Here is a 27986-nt window from a genome sequence, read left to right as displayed (position 1 = left end):
GTGTGTCTATAGATAAGATACATATCCACATATACAGTACACATACACATACACACACACACACACACACACACACACACACACAAATAAATAATCACTGCATAAAAAGTCACTCTTACCTGATCTAAGTTCTTAAACAGGAGAATGTCTTTGCAAGCTTCCTGTAGCCTGTTTCTTTGATCATCTGTTTTGGGGTGAATAACCTGAAAGAAATTATTAAAAGTTAGGCTTTCTTGAGACTATTTTTAGGCAAAATTATCTTTCAACAGACCAGGCCAAATCAAATTAATACAGATGTGTTATTAGGGTTTTGTGAACAAAATATCTGAGAAAGGTTTTTAAATCTCATTATTACAAATACAAAGAACAGCAATGGGGGGGAAAATGCCCATCTTAATTTCCCCATTGTTATAAAAAATAGAATAAATGTAATAGTGGGAAGTGTTTTAACCATATGTTACATTTTACAGATGTCTATAGATAGATATAGGGACGCGGTGGCTCAGTGCATTAGGACGCTGAGCTTGTCGATCAGAAGGTCGGCAGTTTGGCGGGTCGAATCCCGAGTGCCGCGTAGCAGAGTGAGCACCTGTTACTCGTCCAAGCTTCTGCCAACCTAGCAGTTCGAAAGCACGTAAAAATGCAAGCAGAAAAATAGGGACCACTCCGGTGGGAAGGTAACAGTGTTCCGTGCGCCTTTGGCGTCTAGTCATGCCGGCCACATGACCACGGAGACGTCCTCGGACAAGCGCTGGCTCTTCGGCTTTGAAACGGAGATGAGCACCGGCCCCTAGAGTCAGAAACGACTAGCACGCATGTGCAGGGGAACCTTTACCTTTTTAGATATAGATATAGATATAATATATGGGTGTGCTTAAAAAACTCTGAAAACACTATTTTTCAAAAATATGTCTTTTTACTGAAAGATATTTTATTTCCTGGGTGCACATACCCTTGATTCACTGTCATCTTCTTCTTCATCAGGATTATAAGCTTCTGCACACACTGAAAATGAAAATAAAAATGCAAATTCATTCATAAATGCTAATTTATTTTCACCCTTTTACTTCTGAGTTACAATCAATATTGGCTGCTGAAGTTTTGTTTGGCGTTCTTGCAAAGTAAAGCTTGCTTTGCTTTTGCTTATATAACGTGGCTGGATGAGTATCCTGAAATAAAAAAAAAAGGATATACACGACTGAAATAAATAAATGAAATAATTTGGAAGATGGCGAGGGAGGATTCTGGACACTTTCCAGATGTCAAAGTTAATCGCAGTGGCCTTAGAAGACCAACTCTGACATCTGACTTGGTTTGATATCCGTGCCTGTACTGAAGAACGTTTTGAATTCTACCAACAGACACACTTTTGAACCAACAAAATCACAGCTCTTTAAATACAACATATCCTGCGCAACAACTGTCCTTGAGATTGATAACTGGAATGTTGAGTGCCTTTCTCTGAAGCAGGAATTTCTCCATACTCTCAATCTTCTGGAATAAATTCATCAACTCTGCATATCCATTAATACCTTTCCCTTCCTTCCCTTTTTCAACAACTGAATCTATCTGTCTTTCTGTGCACGCTGGATGAGGAATTCTGGGAGTTGAAGTCCACAAGTCATAAAAGGGCCAAGTTTGAAGACCTCTAGTCTATTATATCTATCTATCTATCTATCTATCTATCTATCTATCTATCTATCTATCTATCTATCTATCTATCTATCTACCTACCTACCTACCTACCTACCTATCATCTCTCTCATTCAACTATCTCTCTCTCTATCTACTCTATTTTATCATCTATCTATCTATCTATCTATCTATCTATCTATCTATCTATCATCTATCTATCTATCTATCTATCATCTATCTATCTATCTATCTATCTATCTATCTATCTCTATCTATCTATCTATCTATCTATCTATCTATCATCTATCTATCTATCTATCTCTATCTATCTATGTATCTAACTATCTATGTATCTATCTATCTATGTATCTATCTATCTATCTATCTATCTATCTATCTATCTATCTATCTATCTATCTATCTATCTATCCATCCATCCATCCATCTGATTTGATTGGTGTCTGTCTGTCTGTCTGTCTGTCTGTCTATCTATCTATCTATCTATCTATCTATCTATCTATCTATCTATCTATCTATCTATCTGATTTGATAGGTGCTCATCTTTCCATAAGGCAACTCTGGACAGCTTACAATGTTAAAAGCAACAAAACCATAAAAATACACGTGTCTAATAACAATAAAAATACAATGTACTATTAAAAGATGGGGAGAGGAGGGGAGGGGAAGGGAGGGAGCGGGATGCACAAGCTCCAGCGTAACACTCTCCCATCCGGGGTCCCAAGAATTTCTACCATGCTAGTCCGGTGCTACCATTTTTTGTGAGTGCCTGACTGGCCCCCCCGGTATTCAAACGCAAATCAAATAAAGGTGTCATGATCAGAACAAAACAAAGGGCTGCAATATTATACCACTTAGAAAGCTTTTGGAGCAAGTTGTGTGCCTAACCTAAACCCCTATCCCAGTGCCAATTCACAAGACCTTCCAGCTCTGATGGTCTTGGAAAAGCGCTAAGCTCTCCTCCTGTTGCATTCAAGGTTGATTAGCAGATTTATAATCTAATAAACCTTTCGCAAGGATGCTCTCCTTCTGCCCCCACCGTGGAAGATTGGCAGCGGTGGCATTTTAATCCAAGCAAAAGGTCACATCGGCAAGTGTGTGTTGGAGGAGGATTTTTCATAACACGGTTGCCCTGGGTTAACTTCTTCGGTGCCTACCACATCTGAGGGTTTCTCCTTCCGTGTAAACTGAAAATGCTGCCAGGTTGGGCTTTGGAAGTTAAGCATCTCTTAGAACAAATTTAAAGGCAGGGGGCTTCACTCCAAACTGCGTGTCAGTTATGAGATTTTTAGAAAAGCCCACTCTTTGCATCCACGGTCCATTTGGCTATGATCTATCCCGGGGTAGGCAACCGTGGCTCTTTTATGACTCGTGGACTTCAACTCCCAGAATCCCTGAGCCAGCCACGCTGAGGGGAAAGGGAGAGGTTTCCAAGCTGAGCCATGCTGGCTCAGGAATTCTGGGAGTTGAAGTCCACGAGTCATAAAAGAGCCAGGGTTGCCTACCCCTGGCCTAGGCCGCTTTATGACTCGTGGACTTCAACTCCCAGAATCCCTGAGCCAGCCACGCTGAGGGGAAAGGGAGAGGTTTCCAAGCTGAGCCATGCTGGCTCAGGAATTCTGGGAGTTGAAGTCCACGAGTCATAAAAGAGCCAAGGTTGCCAACCCCTGATCTATCCGATCCATAAGTCTTTTCCTGGTTTCCAGAACCCCAGATTCACTTAAGAACCCCAAGACAACTTAACAACTGTGATGATTCACTTAACAGCTGTGGCAAGAAAAGTCGTAAAATGGGGCAAAAGTCACTTAACAACTGTCTCACTTAGCAACATAAATTTGGGGCTCAACTGACGGGGTCCACCTATTCTCCAAAGCACCTGAAGGCAGGGCAAGAAGCAATGGGTGGAAACTAATCAAAGAGAGAAGCAAGCTAGAACTGAGGAGAAATTTCCTGACAGTGAGGACAATTAACCAGCGGAACAACCTGCCTCCGGAAGTTGTGAATGCCCCAACAATGGAAGCTTTTAAGAAGAGGTTGGACAGCCACTTGTCTGAAATAGTATAGGGCAGGGGTCTTCAAACGTGGCCCTTTTATAACTTGTGGACTTCAATTCCTAGAATTCCTCAGCCAGCATGCCAGGCTGAGGAATTCTGGGAGTTGAAGTCCACAAGTCATAAAAGGGCCAAGTTTGAAGACCCCTGGTATAGGGTTTTCTGCCTGAGCAAGGGGTTGGACTAGAAGACCTCCAAGGCCTCTTCCAACTCTGTTGTTGTTGTTGCTGTTGTTGTTAAGCTGAGGACTGCCTGTAATTCAACAGGCTCAAATTGTATTAAATTATCTTCTTAAATTGAAAGTGGAAGGAAGTGAGCATATGGACCATTCATTTTACACCAATCATAAGAGGAACCACATAAATGAAAATTAGTAGTGCAATATTTCATTGTGACAAAGTTCACACACAGTTAAAAATCTTATAATGCACTGAAAGGATTTCAAACAATTAATACAATTTGCACATCATACTACACATAAATAACAACAGCGAAGAAAACACACACATTCGGGAATATTATTTCCCTTTTTTATATTTGGACTACATCTGCAATTTATTATTATTATTTTTAGTAGTAAAATATCTTCCATTAAATTTTTATTTTATTTATTAAATTTATATGCCATCCATCTTGCCCTGAAAAGAGATTAATAATAAATTGCTGTTGGACAGATCAGCTTTTTAACAAAAAGACTTAAACTGATTAATTGAAAAGGTACTGTTCTTTTTGAAATCACCCTGGTTCAATTCTTACTAGTTAATTATTTGCTTGTCAAATTATAGCAACATCATTTGTTTGAAAGCTGTCCCAAACTTACTGTTTTATGAACTGTGTCTGTGAATTTATTCCAGATGTCATCTTTTGCTTACATCCCACATCTGGTAGCTGCCTGCTATCATAGCATAAGAGTTCAGAACAGTTCATAGTTTATTATAACACAAATGTTTGGCCAATAATTTTCCACATAGATCATATTTCTATATCAATCTGGAAAGTCCTAATTACGACAAACTCAGTTTATTTAACTGAGTTCCTCACTGCAGAAATGCGATACTTCTGCTTATTCAAATACTTGAGCATAAGCAGAAATATCCCTACATGTAGGGATTTCATAAACCACATTTTTTTTATTCTTAAACATAATCCCTCCTTAATGTGTGTTTAACAAAAATGAACGGTCTATGAGCTTTCCCAAAGGTGCTTTTTCAAGCGGGAACTGGACTTTCTTGTTCTTTCTCTGAAGGTGTTTCACTTCTCATCCGAGAAGCTTCTTCAGTTCTGACTGGATGGTGGGGAACGGAAGGATTTATACTCCTTGCAGAGAGCTGGTCATTTGCCTTCTTTTAGAGAGTCGTTGAGGCCACTTGGAGGTTTATCTGTGTCTTCAGGGTCAACTGAGTGGTGCAAATGGGTGTGTGGAGCCTTCTCTGAACTGCTGAAAGGATTGTGTTGTAGACTGGAGATAAGATGATGTTGTATCCCTCCCCTTCTGTTGAGAGGGGGGCTGTTCGGTTTTGACTAGATGGCCTCTTGGACCCCCCTTTCAAACCAGCGGTCCTCTCTGTCCAAAATATGGACTTTGCTGTCTTTGAAAGAGAGGCCTTTGTCTTTTAAATGCAGATGGACTCCTGACTCTTGTCCTGTTGGGTTTGTTCTCCTATGTTGTGCCATGTGTTTGTGAAACGGTTGTTTTGTTTCTCCAATATACAGATCTGCACATGTCTCACTGCATATTGTACTGAATATTCAGTCAGAAGCGGGGAAGCTTCTTGGATGAGAAGCGAAACATCTTCAAGGAAAATCAAAGGAAGTCCAGTTGCCTTTTGAAAAAACTCCTTTGGGACAACTATGATTTGGAACATCCAGATTCAGCCACAGCTTTGTTTCATACAGTATTAACTTTGTGAACCCTAAAGCTTCCTCCTTCCGTTATGTATTCAAGATGGACAGCAATTAATATTTATATGGTATGTATGTGTAAGGGTGTACATCTATATGTATGCTGTATATGTTTAAATGTGTGTAATATATGTGTACACTTTGGGAGCAAGCAACTAAATTTCATTTTTAATGTGTGCCATTATGCCCACAGGAAAAAATGACAATAAAAGTTATCTATCATCCATCCATCCATCCATCCATCCATCCATCCATCCATCTATCATCTATCTATCTATTATCTATCTATCTATCTATCTATCTATCTATCTATCTATCTATCTATCTATCTTCTATCTATCTATCTATCTATCTACCTATCTTATCTATGTTATCTATCTATATCTATCCATCCATCCAATCTATCTATATCTACCTACCTATCTTATCTGTTATCTAACTATATCTATCTATCTATCTATCTATCTATCTATCTATCTATCTATCTATCTATCTATCTATCTATCTATCCCTACCTACCTTATCTATGTTATCTATGTTATCTATCTATCTATCTATCTATCTATCTATCTATCTATCTATCATCTATCTATCTATCTATCTATCTATCTATCTATCTATCTATCTATCTATCTATCTATCTATCTATCTATCTTCTTGGTCCTTCTAGAATCTAGATGGACCTCCTTAGGAGAGACAATCCATAACATTCCTTGCTTCTCCACTCTTGTAAGTCAGGTAGATTCCACCAGATTCCAAGGTTTGAGGATTGATGCCGTTAATCAACTTTACCCTTCGTTTATTTTTCATATGTACAAATATATTTATGTGTACCATTTTGGAGACATCAGTGTGTCCTACTCCCTGGCTGTTTTTGTGCCCGCTTGTCCAACAATCTTAGTAGTTGTGGGAGAAGCAGATACATAAAACAGGCCAGAGAAATGATTGAAGCCTGGGAAAGGGGGCCCTCGTCAATCAACAGGAGATGCTGATTTACCCCCAGCTCATGAAGTACTTATGAGGCGAGGGAGTGGCAGCACAAGGAAACAACAGCCAATGACTTAATAGCCAGCCCTCAACACCCCAATCTACGTCTAAAAAGCTCACACAACAGCCCAAAACACTGAGGATGGGCTCCAGCACAAATCCAAAAGCTTGGAAGATAACTTCTCTGGTCTTGGCGACCAACCCAGAACAGATCCTGCAACATTATCCTGGGACATGTATATTCACTTTCATTCGTGTCCTGCTCTTGCAATATTTATAAAGAAAGTTAAGATGGCTTCATTTGTTTATTTTAAAAAAAATCTAGGCTCCTCCTGGTCAAACGAGAAGAATGTAACTCAAAAGTAGGAAAAGCAGAATGTAACTCAAAAGTAGGTGCAGGAAAAAAAATCTTATCAGCTTATCTACACTGGATAATTCAACAGATAAAAGCAACTAATGGGATCTAGATTGAAGGATGGCCAATGGTTGCCTTGAACCAAAAAAAAAATCTCTTTTCTGTTCTCAGCCACCTCATTTCAAAATACATAAAACATGTGAATTCAGTTCAAAGGCATAATGTATCTTCAAGCAAACAGACGTATAATAACTGGGCCCATGTTTACAAGCGGCCTCTAATCCTGAGGACCAGGAGAATGGGTCTCTTAAGGCCGTTATGCTCCTTGTATAAAGTGGAAATTCAGACACAACAATATCGGTCAAGGTAACACAATAGGTCTATTCTGCAGGAACAAATGGAAATCAGATTACTTTAGAGCAGAAGATGGAAATACAGTAAATGGCTGGTAAGGTCAGACAGAAGATAACCTCATTCATTTCCTAAATCACCATCTCTGTGGAAAGAAAAATTAAGGTAATTTCAATGGCCCATAAATAATGCATGAAATCACTTATATAAGCAGAAGGAGAGCCATCAGGCTAGAAAAACAGAGAAAACATCTTCTAGTTCTAAGTACAACATTAAGTACAAGTGCAGACAAATAGTAAATTCTTCAGACAGAACTGACAGATGATTATGATGATGTGAGGGGACTGGAGGCTAAAAGATATAAGGAACGGTTGCAGGAATTGGGTATGTGTAGTTTAATGAAGAGAAGGATGAGGGGGGACACGATAGCAGTCTTCCAATATCTCGGGGGCTGCCCCAAAGAAGAGGGAGTCAAGCTGTTCTCCAAAGCACCCGAAAGCAGGACAAGAAGCAACGGATGGAAACTAGTCAAGGAGAGAAGCAACCTAGAACTAAGGAGAAACTTCCTGACAGTTAGAACAATTAACCGGTGGAACTGCTTGCCACCAGAAGTTGTGAATGCTCAAACAGTGGAAGATTTTTAAACACTTCATGAGAGCTTCCCCCTATTAATGCAGCCTAGCACTGTGTTGGCTTTTTTGGCAGCTGCAGCACACAGCTGGCTCGTATTTAAGGGATTGTCCACTAGGACTCCGAGATCCCTCTCACAGTTACTGCTACTGAGATAGCTAGGCATCTTACTAAAAGAGTATTTATAAAAAATATTGGAACTATAATTGATTCCAAACTATAATTGATTACAAATTGTAATTTAGTATGAGCTGACAGCTGCAATAAAATGCAAATCAATGTTAGAAACGTGCACAAACAGAAGCATGGTTTCCAAAATGTGGAAAAGAAGTAATTCTTGCATTCTGGCTACGGTGCTCTAAGATTCGAGCTCCCTTGAGCAGGTTCACAAAAGAGCAGCAATCAGGATATAAAAAAATAAGATTTCTTGAGAGACCCAGAAAGAGAGAAAAGTTGAGGAGAGAGATGACCGAAAGGGAATTTAATAGCCCTCTCTAAAAACCCCAAAAGATGGCACACGGAGAAGGTCAAATCTCTTCTCTTTCATTCCAGTAATGGCTTAGGAAGATGGATGCTGACTGAACATTAGAACTTTTTAGCAGTAAAAGCAGCTTGAGGGTGGAACCAATTACTCAGAAATGTGGGTTGCTTCCACTGGAGGCTCTTGAGCAGAGACCAGCCAGTCACCTTGTGGGGGCTCTTTAAAGTTTGACTCCTTCTGATGGGAGTAAGAGGTGTGTGTGTCTCTTTGAGTAACTCTTCTTTACTGTTGTGGCTCCTGCCCTCTGGACTATCTTGCCCCGCCCCAAAGAGAGCATATGGGCTATTTTCCATCAGCCACCTCCAAAGTGCCACATTTTCATTAGGGCCCCAGGCTAGTTGGCACAGACAAACCTCCAAGTGGCCTCAACGACTCTCTGAAAAGAATGCAAATGACCAGCGGTCTTGCAAGCAATATACACCCTTCCATTCCCCACCATCAGAACTGCTCCCATCCTTTTGAACTTCTCGTAGGCCTTGAAAGACATGGCTGTGCCAACTAGCCAGGGGCCCCAATGGAGATGTGGCACTTTGGAGGTGGCTGATGGAAAAAATAGCCCATCTGCTCTCTGGGCACACTTTGCTACCTCCCTCTCCGTCCTGCCTATTTGCATTTTTAAATGTTAAGGTTCTTTATTCTTGTTGGTAATGTCCCAAAGGTGCTTTTTCAAGAGGCAACTGGACTTCCTCGTTTTTGCTTTGAAGACGTTTCGCTTCTCATCCCAGAAGCTTCTTCAGCTCTGACTAGATGGTGGGGAAATGGAAGGATTTATACTCCTTGCAGACAGCTGGTCATTTGCCTTCTTCTGGAGAGTCGTTGAGGCCACCTGGGGGTTTGTCTGTGACCTCAGAGTCACTTGAGTGGTGCAAATGGGTGTGTGGAGCCTTCTTGGAACTGCTGAAAGGACTGTCTTGAGGAGCTGTGCTTTCGGCTGGATATTTTCTGCCTTGTGCAGGTGACCGTGAGGACACAGATAAACCTCCAAGTGGCCTCAACGACTCTCTAAAAAGAATGCAAATGACCAGCGGTCTGCAAGCAATATAAACCCTTCCATGCCCCACCAAGTCAGAGCTGAAGAAACTTCTTGGATGAGAAGCGAAACGTCTTCAAATAAGAAAAGAAAAAAGAAAAGAAAGGAAAAGAAAGGAAAAGAAAAGAAAAGAAAAGAAAAGAAAAGAAAAGAAAAGAAAAGAAAAGAAAAGAAAAGAAAAGAAAGGAAAGAAAGGAAAAGAAAAGAAAAGAAAAGAAAAGAAAAGAAAAGAAAAGAAAGGAAAGGAAAAGAAAAGTAAAGAAAAGAAAAGAAAAGAAAAGAAAGGAAAAGAAAGAAAAGAAAAGCAAAGCTTGAAAAAGCACTTTTGGGACAACTGTGACCTGGATGACTGGGATCCTCCATAAACATTCTTCCTGTAATGTTTTATTCTGCAAGTTATTCATTGTCTGTAAGTCGCCCAGAGTCACCTTTGGCAAGATGGTTGGCCTACAAGTTTGATAAATAATAATAATAGTTCCTGGCCGATGGTCAAGAGCATCTCTGACTTAAGTTTAATAAGCCTTCCATCCATATTGTTTGGAGAGGCAGAAAATAACCCCAAAGTCAAACTCACTTAATGGCCGTCTCACTTAGCAACAAACTTTTTGGGCCTAGTCATAAGTCAAGGACTATTATGAGGCGACAAGAGGCTGTTGGCATGAAGGGCTTCAAAGGGAATTGGGTGAGGTTGTATCTGATTAAACCACGTACGGCTGGTTTTATCTCATTAAAGCGGCGTGCTATATTTAAGGGGAAAGAGACACACGGATGTCTTACTTCTTCCTAACATCTGTTTTTCCCTTTTCTCCCCGCTCACGTATCTCTTCCAGGATGTATCGCTCTAAATGAAACTTTACAACTTCCAGGTGTTCCAAACCAGAGCCAGCGTTTGAAAAATAACAGATATCTACTGGATTTCTTGTGTCCTCTGTCTGTACATGTCAACCGTCAGGTGTCAAGAAACACATTTTTTTTCATATTAGACTCTTTTCTGTTACGCCAATAAAGGCCTTTAGCCAAAGACAGGAAACTGAAGCACTTATGAGAGAAACAGGACTTTTATTTGTAATAAATCTCAAATACAAGACTGGTAGGTGTCAATAGTCCAAAATAAATCTCAAGGTCCTATCTTTGCAGGCACACAAATGTGGCCAAAGCAATTCTCAATTGTTTTTTTCCCTAAAATTCCCCTTTTGGGAAGATGTCTTTTGGATAGATGAAGCAAAATTAGAACTTTTTTGTCTGTCACAGAAAGACAAAAAATGATGCTTTTTGGAAAAGAACCTCAACCCTACAATTAAAAGATCCTATAAAATTATGGGGTAGTTTTGTGGCCTCTGGTACCAAGTGTCTTGGATCTGTGCAGAAAATTAATGAAGACAGCTCTTGTCCCAGAGTTGTGGCTGGAGGTTTCGAAGAAGAGATTAATCCAGAATGGTATAGGGCCAGGGTCTTCAAACTTGGCCCTTTTATGACTTGTGGACTTCAACTCCCAGAATTCCTCAGCCAGGCATGCTGGCTGAGGAATTCTGAGAGTTGAAGTCCACAAGCAGGGGTCTTCAAACCTGGCCCTTTTATGACTTGTAGACTTCAACTCCCAGAATTCCTCAGCCAGCATTGAAGTCCACAAGTCATAAAAAGGCCAGGTTTGAAGACCCCTGGTATAGGGTCTCCTGCTTAAGCAGGGGGTTGGACTAGAGGTCCTCCAAGGTCCCTTCCAACTCTGTTATTCTATATTCTGGAGCCAAGCAACCAGCCTTTGAACCCCTTACAATCCAATTCCACCACACAGCCCACCAGAGACAGCACCGACCTCAAACAATCCACGCAAGCCCCCTTCCCACCAGCAGTTCACCCCAATGACCCTGACTTGATGTAACCTCCCCATCACAAAATCCATCACAAGACCCTCACTGATGACTCACACCTGACCCGTCACAAGACCCTCACGTGACACACCCACACCTGAAGCCCTTATCAACAGAACATTGACATCCCCTCAACTCCGCTCAAGATGTCACCAAGCCTGGTAACGAAATGTTTGGAAACCAACCCACAAGCTCAGAGAATGAAGCTTCATCCTCATCCTCATCCTACACCTGACCCATCACAGACCCTCACTCAACACACCCACACCTGAAGCCCTTATCAACAGAAGAACACCAACACTGACATCCCCTCAACTCCGCTGAAGATGTCACCTAGCCTAGTAGCCAAACGTTCAGAAACCAACCCAGAAGCTTGGAAGACGAACCGTCACCTCACCGAACATAATGCCCAGACTTAGAAACTCTTTCTGAGAGTCATTGAAGTCACTTTGAGGTTCTTCTGCACCCTCAGAGACATCTGAGCCAGAGTGCAAACGGGTGTGGAAGCTTCTTGGAACTGCTGAAAGGACTGTGTTGTAAACCAGAAATAGGTGGTGTCGTATCCCTTCCCCTCTGTTGAGAGGGAGGGGGCCGTTCAGTCTTAACGTAGATGGTTAACAGCATCAAATTCCTGAGTGTGCAGTTCACAAGTAGGCTGGCTTGGTCGCTCAACAGCGAGACACCGGTGAAGCGGGCCCAGCGGCGCCTGCGTTTTCTGAGTCGCACGAAAAAAGCGCATCTTCCTTCCCCTGTCATGACCACTTTCTACGGAGGGACGATCGAGAGCATCCTGTCGTACGGCATCGCAGTCTGGTTTGGAAGCATCCCTGCTTCAGACAGGACGGCGGTGCAGAGAGTGGTGAGGACGGCAGAAAAGATCATTGGCAGTTCCCTCCCTTCCATCCAGGACACGGCACACAAGCGTTGCTTGAGCAGGGTCCGCAAGATTGTCTGGGACGCTACACACCCTCTTCACAACCTGTTTTCCTTGTTACCTTCTGGGAGGAGGGGGCTCCGTGGTATCGGAAGCAGAACATCCAGATTCAGCCACAGCTTTGTTCCATACAGTGTCACCCTTGTGAACTCTCAAAGCTTCCTCCTTCCGTTATGCATTCAAGTTGGTCAGTGAACAATATTTATATGTTATGTAAGGGTGTAGGTCTATACATATGTTGTATGTAGTGTGTTTTAAATGTGTGTTGTGTATGTGTACACTTTGAGAGGAAGCAACTAAATTTCATTTTTAATGTATGCCATTGTGCCCCCAGGGGAAAAAATGACAATAAAGATTATCTAATCTCTTTTGACCCTCTTTCAAACCAATGGTCCTCTCTGTCCAGAATGTGGACTTCGCAATCTTTAAAATGCAGATGGGTCGCTGAATCGTGTCCTGATGGTACCTTTGGGATACCCGTGACCTGGATGACTGAGAATCTCCACAGGCATCGGGTAACCCCTAGACATGCCCAACACATGTTCACACAACACATGTTTAACAGAGCTGCAGCAAGTTGCCAGTCAGCAGGAAGGAACTAATAGAAAAACACAGCTGAAGTGCTGCTGGACGTTCTCAATTGTTCTCTCTGGAGATGTTCCCAGTTCAAAAATCCCCCACCCCCAGTTTGTGAAAAAAAATATATATCTGGAATTTGGATGGAAGTAATTACCAGTCAAAAAGATTAGGGTAACTTGGGAGAAGCTTTCACAGCCAAGTCAGATCCCAAGTCAGATATAAAAGATTCAATTTTTTATTTTTATGTCCTACAAGCACATCATACCCTTTCTCTAGAGGAAAAAATTCTATTTCTGTACAGAATATACTTACCTAATTTGAAAACGTCCTACTTAAATTGCTCTAATGTGTTCTCCCTACTGCTGAATATTAATTGTTCTTTGTTTTATTCGGTGCATTAAACTCTTGGGGGTATTAAGGGTTTCAGTTAATTCTTCAGCTCCTACTGTGATGTTCTTCTCAAGATTCTTCCACATAGCCACAATCCATGTAATTTTATGGTACAGATGGACACCGGCTAATAGGAACGTTTCCTGCCTTCTACCTAATAAGGTCCCTGATGGGGTCTATACAGAACAGTCTGTGGGAGGGATGTCCGACCTTGGCAGCTTTGAGGCTTTTGGACTTCAACTCCCAGAATTCCCCAGCCAACCGATTTATTGCTAAGCAGCCTATGCACAGAGATCTTCTTAAAACAGTCGGCACCTGCCTGGAATTAGGTAAGAGTCCACAGAATCCAAGGAAGGCTGGACACAGCCCACTGCTGGCTATGCAGGGATTCTAGGCTGATTCCTCTTTTGACTCCGCCTCATTCTCTCCCTCCTTTATCTACCCAGATAACGTCATTGCCCTGCCTCCCATCACAATGCCATACCCTGCCATCTTGAATGATTCTGACACGTACCCTGTCCGCTCAGCTGGCCAGCACCATTTAGGCTTGCTCTGAACCAGGACCTTTTTTTTTTTTAACCTATTTCAAAAACTGGAACACGTTAGAAAAAAAAAACAACAATTCGGCGTTCCCCGTAACCGGGATCGATAATTCAAGACCGCAGCTGACAAAAACAAAGCATGTACCATCTTGATCTTTTAACCATCTTCACTAGAGGGTGGACTAGAGGGGGAAGTCAGCATGAAGCTGAATCTTACTGGCCGGGGGAATTCTGGGAGTTGTAGTCCACCCATCTTCCAGTTGCTTACGTTGAGAAACACTGATCTAGGTAAACGACTTGGCAACCCATCGTGGGGTGGTGGTGGGGGAAATCTTTGTTAGAGGGAGGGATCCAGGAGACCAGGGCACGGCACAATTCGAAACTCTTCTCGTAACGACCCACGGTCCCTTCCCCACATTTAATAAGCCTAGGAGGGGTGGGGAGGGGGATGTTGGCAAGTCTGCTGCCGAAAAGGACAGCGCCCTGGTTAAAAGATAAAGATGTAACCAGCATTGATTATATATGTGTGTTAATAGTCACAGCACGCTGACTGGATTATCTGCTAAATAATTAATGTCCCACATTATTGTCAGCAGGTGCTATTTAATTGGTAATTTCTGCCAGGATGAAGCAGGCCGTCCTTAAACATGAATCTAATAGAGAGGAGGAAAAAAAAGAGAAGCATTTTGGCCGTCTGAAACTTTCAATCGTAAGAATAATATCTGTGAGTAATAAGTTCAGAAGGCAAAGAGTCTGAGTTTTGGATTTGGGGGGCCTTTTGCCCATTTAGGTGGCGTCTATGGACTTACAACAATTCATTTAGTGACCGTTCAAAGTTACCACAGCAGAGAAAAAAGTGACGTAGGACCACTTTTCAGAGTTACGACCGTTGCAGCATCCTCGCGGTCACGTGGTCAAAATTCAGACGCTTGGCAACTGACTCATATTTATGACGGTGGCCGTGTCCTGGGGTCCTGTGATCCCCTTTTGCGACCTTCTGACAGGAAAAGTCAACGGGGAAGGCGCAATCACTTAACAACCGTGATACTAACTTAACAACTGCAGTGATTCACTTAACAACCGTCGCAAGAAAGGTCGTGAAATGGGAGAAAACTCACTTAACAAATGTTTCATGTTAGCAACAGACATTTTGGGCTCCACTGTGGTCGTAGATCGAGGACCCCCTGTACTCCCAACCAAGAATTTAGCAAAAGCTCCATTCCAAGTTGAAATTCCATCTCTCAAGACTTGCTCACTTCTAGTCAAACTTTATCTTCCTGCTAATTAAAAATGAATGCCGTTCCCATTTATTATCGTATGACATATCATGCATGGACTACCAATATCTATTAACATAAACACAATAAAATATAAATGTTAAAAGGATTTATGTTCAAATATCAATATCTAGGCCATCTAATCTAGGCCACAGAATCAAGATCATGTGAAGTGTTACTACCACTTTACAATGCCTTGCTAAGGCCACACTTGGAATACGGCATCCAGTTTTGGTCACCACGATGTAAAAAAGATGTTGAGACTCTAGAAAGAGTGCAGAGAAGAGCAACAAAGAGGATCAGGGGACTGAAGGCTAAAAGATATAAGAAACGGTTGCTGGAATTGGGTATGTCTAGTCTAATGAAGAGAAGGATGAGGGGGGACAAGACAGCAGTCTTCCAATCTCTCAGGAGCTGCCCCAAAGAAGAGGGAGTCAAGCTATTCTCCAAAGCACCTCAAAGCAGGACAAGAAGCAACAGATGGAAACTAATCAAGGAGAGAAGTAACCTGGAATTAAGGAGAAATTTCCTGGCAGTGAGAGCAATTAACCAGCGGAACAACCTGCCTCCAGAAGTGGTGAATGTTCCAACACCGGAAGTTTTTTAGAAGAGAGTGGAGGCAGGTTGTTCCACTGGTCCATTGTTCCAACTGTCAGGAAATTCCTCCTTAGTTCCAGGGTTGCTTCTCTCTTTGGTTAGTTTCCATCCGTTGCTTCTTGTCCTGCCTTCGGGCGCTTTGGAGAATAGCTCAATCTTCTGTTATTTTAGCAGTCTCAATAAAGGTAAGTTGTAGAGTTGATTCCCTGGTCTTGTCTACCTAGTGAGGCTGACACAGGGTGACTTTTAAGTCAGCCACTCTTTCTCAACCCAACCTACCTCAAAACCTGCTGGTTTGAGCTCCTAAAAGGCAGGCAAAATATGAACCATGCAATAAATAATAGATTATTTGCAGAATAAAGTTGCAGTAGGTCAGGGGTCTTCAAACCTGGCCCTTTGATGACTTGTGGACTTCAACTCCCAGAATTCCTCAGCCAGGCATGTCTGGCTAAGGAATTCTGGGAGTTGAAGTCCACAAGTCATCAAAAGGCCAGGTTTGAAGACCCCTTGCAGTAGGTTTTTATCTGCATAAGGGAGACGGCCTGGGTGCACCACCTATATGGGAATATAAATTTTTATTGAACAGAAATGCATATATAACGAGACCAGGAGTGTTATTATATTCTCTTATTGAAATCTTTTATTACTTGGTTGTTTTTATGTACACTGAGAGCTTCTGCACCAGAGACAAATTCCTTGTGTGTCCAATCACACTTGACCAATATTCTGTTCTTTTTTTTCTCTGTTCTAGATTCATAGTAGTAAATTCAAAATTCTTAACCCCACTTAGTTGAAGAAAGTATCTTCTTTATGTTTATAAAATGTTTATTTGATATTATTGCAATGCAGCTATTTTTTTGGGGGGTGTTCTCCCCTCTTTTTTTAAAAAAAGTGCAACAGATAATTACATTTTCAAAACGTGGGAATGTAAGGGCTTTTATCTGCAATAAAAACATTAACCTTAAATGACAAATAACAATGTTTCAGTAATCAACTGATGGAATATTAAAATTTAGGAACTGACCTGATGCTCGTCTCGTAAACCGGTTAATCACAGGAGCTAAAAGAAAGGAAAGACAACAGACAGGGCATTAGTCGCTTTCAAGGTAAAAAATACACGTGCAGTTTTCCAAGCTATGTGAACGCGGTTTTTCATAAATTATAATTATCACAATTCATCTCCATAAATGGCTGCTAAAATTTAAAGTCCCACCTGGAATGCAATTGTTCCAACTGATTTTTTGGGTGGGGAAAAATAATAAATTCAAAGGAATGAGAAAAAAGTAACAAGGGGAAGAAAGGGAAGAACAGAAAATCAAATATTAAAATTCCACTTTGATGTTCACTTCTCTTTTATCTCTCCAAGCAACAGCAACCGTTCCCGGTCTTCGGAACGAAACCCTATTCCTTCACAAAATTTGAAAATGTCATTCCTTTCACTTTTATGTGCATAAGTTTTAATTGAAATGTAGAACAATCAATCAGCCCTTTGCCTCCAACACAAACTGCCTGTCTCAAAAACCCAACCTAAGATTGGAAAGCCACATCCTGGCAGTCCTCAACAATGGAGCCCAAAATTTATGTTGCTAAGTGAGGAATTTGTTAAGTGAGTTTTGCCCCATTTTACGACTTTTTTTGCCACAAGTGTTAAGTGAACCACTCCAGTTGTTAAGTTAGTAACACAGTTGTCGATGATGATGATGATGATAAAAAATGTTGGAAGGGACTTTGGAGGTCATCTAGTCCAACCCCCTGCTCAGGCAGGAAACCTTGGCTCTTTTATGACTCATGGACTTCAACTCCCAGAATTCCTCAGCCAGCCACGCTGAGGGGAAAGGGAGAGGTTTCCAAGCTGAGCCATGCCGGCTCAGGAATTCTGGGAGTTGAAGTCCACAAGGCATAAAAGAGCCAAGGTGACTTACCCCTGGCCTAGGCCTAGGCTGCTTTATGACTTGTGGACTTCAACTCCCAAAATTCCTGAGCCAGCCACGCTGAGGGGAAAGGGAGAGGTTTCCAAGCTGAGCCATGCTGGCACAGGAATTCTGGGAGTTGAAGTCCATGAGTCATAAAGCAGCCTAAACCTAGGCCAGGGGTAGGCAATCTTGGCTCTTTTATGACTTGTGGACTTCAACTCCCAGAATACCTGAGCCAGCCACGCTGAGGGGAAAGGGAGAGGTTTCCAAGCTGAGCCAGGCTGGCTGAGGAATTCTGGGAGTTGAAGTCCAAGAGTCATAAAAGAGCCAAGGTTGCCTACCCCCACCCTATACCATTTCAAACAAATACTTCTTTAGTAGGGCCTTCTGTCCCTACATTTCTCTTTTTGGCTATTGTTTCCATCAGTTTGCCTGGAACAAAGGTTAAACTCTGGTTTATTGTCTTCCAATTCTCCCTAGACTCTTTTTTTTAATGATGGATTATGCTTACTACCTTCCAATCCTATGGCACTGATCTGAGTGACAGCTTACGTATTTTCGCTAGGACTTCAGCAATTTGGGAGCTGAAGAACCTTCAGGAGCTGACTTGAGAAGCTGTTGAATTGCTAATCTTAGAATATCTTGTTTTGTTACTTCAATTTCAGAATGAAGGGTGTGTGTTTGTGTGTGTGTGTGTGTTTCCACCTATTCTCCAAAGGACCTGAAGGCAGGAGAAGAAGCAATGGATAGAAACTAATCAAGGAGAGAAGCAATCTAGAACTGAGGAGAAATTTCCTGACAGATAGAACAATTAACCAGCGGAACAACTTGCCTTCGGAAGTTGTGGGTCAGGGGTCTTCGAACTTGGCCCTTTTCGGACTCGTGGACTTCAACTCCCAGAATTCCTCAGCCAGTGTGCCTGGCTGAGGAATTCTGGGAGTTGAAGTCCACAAGTCGTAAAAGGGCCAGGTTGAAAGAGCCCTGTTGTGGGTGCTCTATCACTGGAGGCTTTTAAGAAGAGACCGGACAGCCATTTTGTCTGAAAGGGGTCTCCTGCTTCAGCAGGGGGTTCAACTAGAAGACCTCCAAGGTCCCTTCCAACTCTGTTATTCGGAGGTTCACTCCTGTCTGCACTGGAACTTCTAATCTAGGCAAGCGACCTCTGAGTGTTTTCAACCAAGCAGAGATTCAACTGTCGGCCGAGGAAGCAAATCCACTTGCTGGCTAATGATCTGATCCATGAACCGGTTGCAGCTTTAAGCCGATTCGGCTCAGACCATGTTGCTCAGCAAGCAGGCAAAGCTCACTCTTTCTACTTTGCCCTCCTGTTTGTTGGCTTGTTCTGATCAGAGGTTCCCAAATGTCTCTTCACTACATTCCTCAAAGTAGATGGTGCCTATAGGTTTGTTGCAGGGGTCCCCAACCTCCGGGCCACGGACCAGCACCGATCCGCACAAACAAGCAAAAGCCCCACCGGCGGGATGCTGGCAGCACACAAATACCCGCACTCTCCGATCCGCGGAAAAACCTCTCTCCACGGAACCGGTCCCTGGTGCCCCAAAAAGTTTGGGGGTGGGAGGGTGGGTGCTGGTTTATTGCATTACTTCATGAATTCATTGCATTAATTATTGCAAAGTATTAAACTTTGAGTCCCTAGGGAGAAGGGCGGTATAAAAATTTAATAAAACTAAAACTAAAAACTAAACTGAAAACAGACACTGCCACAAAGATTGTGTCTTGGTTAACGTGCGATTTAGATGGGGATAAGCGCCACGGCGCTCCGCCGTGCCCACTGGATCATTTGTGAAAAGCTGAGATTTTGCAAAAAAAGGCAGAATGTCAAAGGCCACACTGCAGGGCCGACGTGTTGGTGTGCAATGAATGTCATGATGCAGTCATGGGGCAGAATTTCCACTGTGATGTTGCCGTGCATCTGCAGCTTGTCCTCAACTTACCACAGTTTGTTTAGTGACCGCGGCATTGAAGAAGTAACTGACGGCCATTTTTGCACACTTATGAGTGTGGCAGCATCCGTCAAAATTCAGACGCTTGGCAACTGACTCCCATTTATGACGATCGCCATGTCCCGGGGTCACGTGATCCCCTTTTGCAACCTTCTAGCAAGCAAAATCAATGGGGAAGCCGGATTCACTTAATGACCGTGTTACTAACTTAACAACTGCAGCGATTCACTTAACCACTGCGGCAAGAAAGGCTGTAAAATGGGACTTAACAGATGTTTCACTTAGCGATGTAAAAATTGTGGGCTCAATTCTATTCGTAACGTGAGGACCACCTGTCATTTGTCTTTTGACCTTCTGCATTTTGCCTTTCTGTGAAATGGGTCCTTTTATGGCCGACCATCAAGTCACAGCTGTGATTTCACGAATCGACAGCCACAGCCGGGCCCTGAACTGACCCGTGACTATGTTTCGAAAACTGGACTTGGAGTTTGGATGATTGAGGTAGCCACAATAAGTGAAGATCGATATTAATCAACCCAGCAGCTTCAGATATAATCTGAAAGGAATTAAGAAGCTGCAGTAGGAACGGCAGTTATTTTCTTCCGAACAGCATCCACCTTGTAAGCTAATCACTCAACACAATATATAACAATGAGAGTTGTGTGTGGAAAACAACACATTTCGGCTCACGGGTATTGCTTTGTGTCCTGCTGAGAAGAACCACAAAGAAGGGCCCTGTTTAAAAAAAAAAGGACGAATATCCCCTGCATTCATGCTTCGGAAACGAGACCAGTTCAATCCTAAAATCGTAAAAAAGGGGAATGTCTCCAATTCAGGTTCTGTGTTAAAACAGAAGCCCGAGAATAATAGGTGGTTGTTGTTGTTGTTTTTCAATCTTCTAACATCTTGGACAGAATCTGACCGGTTCACCCAAACTCCACACCTCAAAAAGGGGAGTAAACTAAAAGTGTCTAAAAAGAGAAACCAAAACAGTTCAGAACAGGAATGAAGAAAGACCATTGTCATACCTGTTGTGTCACAGGGAGGGAGGGAGGGAGGGAGGGAGGGAAGGAAGGAAGGATGGATGAGGAAGAAAGGAGGGAAGGAAGGAAGGAAAAGGAAGAAGGGAGGGAGGGAGGAAAAGGGAGGGAGGGAGGGAAGGAAAGAGAAGGAAGGAAAAGGAAGGAAAGGGAGGGAGTAAAGGAAGGAAGGAAGGAAAGAAGGAAGGAGGGAGGGAAGGAAGGATGGATGAGGAAGAAAGGAGGGAAGGAAGGAAGGAAAAGGAAGGAGGGAGGGAGGAAGGAAGGGAGGGAGGGAGGAAGGAAGGGAGGGAGGGAGGAAAAGGGAGGGAGGGAAGGAAAGAAAGAAGGAAGGAAAAGGAAGGAGGGAGGGAAGGAAAGAGGGAGGGAGGGAAGGAAAAGGAAGGAGGGAGGGAAGGAAGGAAAGAAGGAAGGAAGGAGGGAGGGAGGCAAGGAAGGAAGGAAGGAAGGAAGAGGAAGGAGGGAGGGAGGGAAGGAAGGAAAGAGGGAGGGAGGGAGGAAGGAAAAGGAAGGAGGGAGGGAGGGAGGGAAGGAAGGAAAGAAGGAAGGAAGGAGGGAGGGAGGCAAGGAAGGAAGGAAGAGGAAGGAGGGAGGGAGGGAAGGAAGGAAAGAGGGAGGGAGGGAAGGAAAAGGAAGGAGGGAGGGAGGGAGGGAAGGAAGGAAAGAAGGAAGGAAGGAAGGAGGGAGGGAGGCAAGGAAGGAAGGAAGGAAGAGGAAGAGGAAGGAGGGAAGGAAGGAAGAGGAAGGAGGGAGGGAGGGAGGGAAGGAAGGAAAGAGGGAGGGAGGAAGGAAAAGGAAGGAGGGAGGGAAGGAAGGAAGGAAAGGAGGGAGGGAGGCAAGGAAGGAAGGAAGGAAGAGGAAGGAAGGAGGGAAGGAAGGAAGGAAGAGGAAGGAGGGAGGGAGGGAGGGAAGGAAGGAAAGAAGGAAGGGAGGAAAGGAGAGAGGGAGGGAGGGAGGAAGGAAAGGCAAAAGTCTGTCAGTTCTGAATTCCAGGTAACTCTAGCAGGGAGCTTTCCGATTAGGGCAGAAAATTAGGTTTGGGATACAAAAAAAAAAAAAAAAAAAAGATGAAGAGCGATTCCGAAGTGCTTCCGTTCAAGGTTTTTCACTGGGTCATCGCCCATCTCAGCCCAAGATTTTACAGAAAGGGTTTCAGACATCAAACACCCACTTCAACTCCACCAATATTTTCCCCCACCGATTTTAAATCATTTTCTTTCCGCAGAAAGCGCCAGAAGGAATAACCGCCCCAGGCCTTGGACGGGTAGCCTGAAAAAGCCACCCAGAGACCACTCGGGTAACATTTCTTAGCCACCGCAGAGGCAAGGCACCACCGACAAACAGACGTGCGAAGTATAAACCACCTGCCGAGCATCTGAATTTGGATCACACCAAGCGTGCTACCAAGGTCGTTAAGTGCGAAAAGTGGTCGTCAGTCACTTTTCCCCCAGTGCCGTTTTAAGCTTGAACGATCGCTAAATGAACTTTTTTATAAGTTGAGGACTGCCTGTATTCCACACCGGAGGCTTCTAAGAAGAGACTGGACAGCCATTTGTCTGAAATGCTATCGCGTTTCCTGCCTGAGCAGGGGGTTGGACTAGATGACCTCCAGGGTACCCTTCCAACTCTGGTACTCTGTATCAATTAATCGGAAGAACGGCTCGCCTCCAGAACTTGTGGCTGCTCCATCGCTGGAGGCTTTTAAAGAAGAGATTGGACAACCGTTTGTCTGAATTGGTATCGCGTTTCCTGCCTGAGCAGGGGGTTGGACTAGATGACCTCCAGGGTACCCTTCCAACTCTGGTATTCTGTATCAATTAATCGGAAGAACGGCTCGCCTCCAGAACTTGTGGCTGCTCCATCGCTGGAGGCTTTTAACAAGAGATTGGACAACCGTTTGTCTGAATTGGTACAGGATCCCCTACTTGAGCCAGGGGGTTGGACTTGATGACCCCCACCCCCCAAGGTCCCTTCCAATTCTGTTATTCTTTTATTCCAATACTAAATGACATGCAAATTAACAAAACTATTTTTTGTAGCGTGTCATGTTGACTTTTGTTTATAAAATCCAGCAGTATAGATGGTGCAGTAAGTGTGTTTTGTGCCTTAGTTGAAGGCCGTTCCAACCCCTGGGTGCTCCGTATTTTTAAACAGTTTTAATTCACTTTTTTTTCCAATTGCATTGATTATTGTCCCTTCCCCCAATGACTTTAAAACCCCTGGGACTGGCTTCTTTACCCCAGATCTTTCCTAACCGCGCAACCCCGTTAAATTAATTGCACAGAAAGACAGGGTCTGGTCCAAATTCACATACTGAGACTGAAATAAGATTTAAATCCAGGCCATTCCAGCCTTCGCTAAGAGGGCAGGAGAAACCAGCAAAATATATATTCTTTTCTTCCTTGGAACCTTCCTCCTCTGCCGATAGGCACGAGAAATGTAAAGTTTACGCAGGCTCAAAACTTAAGAGAGAACTTTTATAAAATGTTTTATAGGTGGCACTTAGATCCTAAAAAATTAGCAAGTATGTATCCGAACTGCCAGCCCAAATGTTGGAGGTGTGGCGGTGAAGATGCAACGTATTTTTCATATTTGGTGGACCTGTAAAAAGGTTAAAGCTTTTTCGATTAAAATGTGGTGGAACATGCAAAAGATATTCAAGAAAAGGATAAAGTTTTGTCCGCAACTGTTTTTACTGGGCATTATTACTGATACTACTGCTGTGGACACTAAGCTGATGTTGAACTTAATTACGGCAGCGAGACTTTTAGTAGCGCAATATTGGAAGAAGGAAGAACTGCCGACTATAGAAGAATGGACTTTAAAAAGTCTCCAATCTGGTGGAAATGGCAAAGATTTCAGCGTACTTGAAAGATCAATCGCAACAGAGATATATTGTGGAGTGGAGAAGATGGATCGATTATATCCAGAATAAATATGGGACTAAAAAGTTTCATCTAGCGTTTGAATAAGTACCGATGTGATATTTATATTGCTTGTAGCTATTTTATAAGAGTTAAAGTGCGATAGATTTAATATTTTATTGTTGTTGGCATAAGGTAGACTATGATTGCTTGTATTTTTATACCCTGTATTGAGCTCTAGAAGGGACGCGGTGGCTCAGTGGGTTAGGACGCTGAACTTGTCGATCGGAAGGTCGGCAATTTGGCGGGTCGAATCCCGAGTGCCGCGTAGCAGAGTGAGTGCGTTACTCGTCCCAGCTTCTGCCAACCTAGCAGTTTGAAAGCACGTAAAAAAAATGCAAGTAGACAAATAGGGACCACTACGGTGGGAAGGTAACAGCATTCCGTGCTAGTCATGCCGGCCACATGACCACGGAGACGTCCTCGGACAAGCGCTGGCTCTTCGGCTATGAAACGGAGATGAGCACCGGCCCCTAGAGTCGGAAACGACTAGCACGCATGTGCAGGGGAACCTTTACCTTTATTGAGCTCTGGGAAGTCGGGGAGGGGGGAGGGGGAAGGGAAGGAGGGGTTGGGGAGGGTTGGGGAGAGGGGAGGGGGTTGGGAGGGGTTTTGTCTTTTTAAAAAAATGTATTGTAAAACTTTTCAATAGAAAAAACAAAAAACTCTTGGGGACGGGGGAAAAAAAATTCAACGCACAGGCTGGCATTCCTGAGACCCCAGGAAAAGAATCATAGCGCTGAGAGAAATGTAATAGCGAAAGAAAAGACAAATCAGCTTTGGTTACAGGACTGACTTGCCAAATGATGCTACCACCCCATTTCTGTGCTGGCGAGTAGTTTTAAGGGCCAACGACTCCAGCTGCGTTGGGATGCCTCTCGTAGTGTAGCAGCAAAAAGCCAACAATTTGTGTTTTCCTGGAGATAAAACGGAGGAGGCACGTCTCGTTTTAACAGGTCTGATCGCTGCACTACAACGCGGTGTGTGTTTTGGGGAGTGTGGCCTTTTACGCTTTCAGAGAGGCTGTGGTGTGCTATTGTTTCGTTGCCAGGGAGACCGATGTGCGTCATCAAAAGAGCCGAGCACCCATGAGCGTGCCACCTTTTCCTTAAGATCTACCCAAACCAAAGAGCTTCTAAATTAAGGCGTCGTTTCCTTCGCTATTCCAGGGGACCCTTCCGAGCAAATGCTCAGACTGGAAATTTTGAATTGCAAGTCATCTGCAGAATCAGCGGCCAAAGATTAGAGGGGTGTACATCAATATGCAGATAAGATAAGATGGGATGGGATGGGATGAGACGGGATAGGATAGGATAGGATAGGATAGGATAGGATAGGATAGGATAGGATAGGATAGGATAGGATAGGATAGGATAGGATAGGATGTAGGATAGGATAGAATATAGAATAGAATAGAATAGAATAGAATAGAATAGAATAGAATAGAATAGAATAGAATAGAATAGAATAGAATAGAATAGAATAGAATAGAATAGAATAGAATAGAATAGAATAGAATAGAATAGAATAGAACAGAGGATAGGATAGGATAGGATAGGATACAGAATAGGATAGGAGAGGATATAGGAGAGGAGAGGAGAGGATAGAATGCAGAATAGGACAGGACAGGACAGGATAGATGTTTATTGTCACACACTGGCACAATTAAAAAATGAAATTCTGATGCCCATATAAAGATATATACTACACACATACACACACACACACTAATCACAGACCATTTAGAATACATAGTGGAAAAAAGAGTCTTGAGAGTTAACGAACTTGATACTATACGGTGCAAGGCTATTACAGTATCTAGTTGTTTTGCTTCGGATACGACAAAGCCTCTTCCCAGAAGGTAACTAGGAAAACCAGTCACGGAGAGGATGTGTAGCGTCCCAGACAATAGTGCAGACCCTGGTCAAGCACACAACGTATCTCACTTGCCAAATCCAGTCTGAACATCTGGCTGACTGTGCGATGAATAATAATAATAATAATAATAATAATAATAATAATAATAATAATAATAATAATAATAATAATAAGAAGAAGAAGAAGAAGAAGAAGAAGAAGAAGAAGAAGAAGAAGAAGAAGAAGTAGTAGTAGTAGTAGTTGGAAGGGACCTTGGAGGTCTTCTAGTCCAACCCCCTGCTCAGGCAGGAAACCCTATCTCATTTCAGACAAATGGCTGGCCAGTCTCTTCTTAAAGACTTCCAGTGTTGGAGCATCCACAGCTTCTGAAGGCAGGTAGTTCCTCTGGTTAATTGTTCTCACTGTCAGTAAGTTTCTCCTTAGTTCTAGGTTGCTTCTCTCCTTGATTACTTTGCATCCATTGCTTCTAAGAGAGAGAGTAAATCCAAGCTTGCCGGGCCCTGCCGTACACAATTGGTACTATAGGCAGGCAGCTGAAGCCAAAGTTATAACTCTTTAGTGATAAAGGGCAATTTTGAAAATTGGTTTGTTCTTGTGTTTTCACCACGGTTCTTTTTTTACTGGTACCATCAGCACTAGATTTTGACTTTTTTTTCCCCAGAAGAAAATTGCTTTCCCATTGAATTCTTAAAAGAGTCAAAAGTGTAGTAGCAGGTTTAAATTTAGCATGCATATTTTTACGTACAGGCTACTGCTCAGAATTAATGTGAAACGTAACAGTTATCTGGAATTAAGCGAGCCTCACTCTTGGCAGCAATTTAAAATATAATTCGAGCTTGTAGCGCGGTCCCTAATTTATTGGGAATAAGAAGTGTGAAATTCAGTGGGATTGCTTAATGAAAGAGGTCAGGATTATACTGTTTACATTATGTTTGATAAAAGAGATGCTCAGCCTATCCAGCACATTTTGTTCCAATACGCTTCGGAAGTCGAGGATAATCCTTCAAGTATTTGAATACGGATAATGTAGACAATTTCAAGTAGGCTTCCCAACTACTGTATTTTATTCACAGCTTTTTGCAGTTTTTAACAAGCCATTTTCAGAACTTGGGAAGATGAAATATCCTGCTTTTAAAAAAAAAGGAATGGCACTACTATACGGTTATTCTGCATAGTTTGAGATTATATCTGATATCTTTATGCTATAAAAAACACCAAGTCAAAATGTTCTCAGTAGCTAATATCAAATGATAGCATTTGGCCCTGCTTGACGGCCAACTTTTCAAAGATTGGAAATGAACAAAACTAAAACTAAAGTATTTGTTCTTAGTACAAAAAAAACGGTAAGGTGGGTGTTTGTGTGGAAAGTAATGCTGAAAAACAAGCATTCACAACATCTACATGCCATTCAAAAGAGACAATCCACAAGTCTAAAAGGAAACAAAAAGACCAAAACACTTCCCCACCCACAATCAGAGGAGCATTAACACCAACAACGATCAAGTAAACAATATCCCAATTAAGGAATCACCAACTTAGACAAACAAGCTAAGAACAGAACAGAATAGAATAGAAAATTAATAGAATAGAATTATAGAATAGAATGGAATGGAATGGAATGGAATGGAATGGAATGGAATGGAATGGAATGGAATAGAATAGAATAGAATAGAATAGAATAGAATAGAATAGAATAGAATAGAATAGAATAGAATAGAATAGAATAGAATAGAATAGAATAGAATAGAATAGAATAGAATAGAATATTAATAGAATAGAATAGAATTACAGAATAGAATAGAATAGAATATTAATAAAATAGAATAGAATTACAGAATAGAATAGAATAGAATAGAATAGAATAGAAAATTAATAGAATAGAATAGAATTATAGAAGAATAGAATTACAGAATAGAATAGAATAGAAAATTAATAGAATAGAATAGAATTATAGAATAGAATAGAATAGAAGAATAGAATAGAATAGAATAGAATAGAATAGAATAGAATAGAATAGAATAGAATAGAATATTAATAGAATAGAATAGAATAGAATTACAGAATAGAATAGAATAGAATAGAATAGAATAGAATGAAATGGAATGGAATGGAATGGAATAGAATAGAAAATTAATAATAGAATAGAATAGAATAGAATAGAATAGAATAGAATAGAATAGAATAGAATAGAATAGAATAGAATAGAATAGAATAGAATAGAATAGAATAGAAAATTAATAGAATAGAATTACAGAATAGAATAGAATAGAAGAATAGAATAGAATAGAATAGAATAGAATAGAATAGAATAGAATAGAATAGAATAGAATAGAATAGAATAGAATAGAAAATTAATAGAATAGAATAGAATTACAGAATAGAATAGAATAGAATAGAAAATTAATAAATAGAATTACAGAATAGAATAGAATAGAATAGAATAGAATAGAAAATTAATAAATAGAATTACAGAATAGAATAGAATAGAAAATTAATAGAATAGAATAGAATTACAGAATAGAATAGAATAGAATAGAAAATTAATAGAATAGAATAGAATAGAATAGAATAGAATAGAAT

The 27986-nt window shown here is 41.8% G+C and overlaps 1 protein-coding gene across 1 annotated transcript in view; it reads right to left on the bottom strand.

The window, feature by feature from the left end:
* Positions 1-27986, bottom strand: part of PRKAR2B (protein kinase cAMP-dependent type II regulatory subunit beta) — a 62950-nt gene that overhangs the window by 16847 nt on the left and 18117 nt on the right. Inside the window, exons 2-4 of the mRNA XM_083366327.1 lie at positions 16712-16747; positions 953-1005; positions 120-203 (exon numbers count right to left, since the gene is read on the bottom strand). Of these exons, the coding sequence (XP_083222453.1) occupies positions 120-203; positions 953-1005; positions 16712-16747 (173 nt within the window). The remainder of the gene's footprint in view (positions 1-119; positions 204-952; positions 1006-16711; positions 16748-27986) is intronic.

The sequence above is a fragment of the Vipera ursinii genome, assembly GCF_947247035.1.
Source record: "Vipera ursinii genome assembly, chromosome: 6".
In the NCBI taxonomy this organism is placed as follows: domain Eukaryota; kingdom Metazoa; phylum Chordata; class Lepidosauria; order Squamata; family Viperidae; genus Vipera; species Vipera ursinii.
This window is presented reverse-complemented; position numbering and strand designations above follow the sequence as displayed.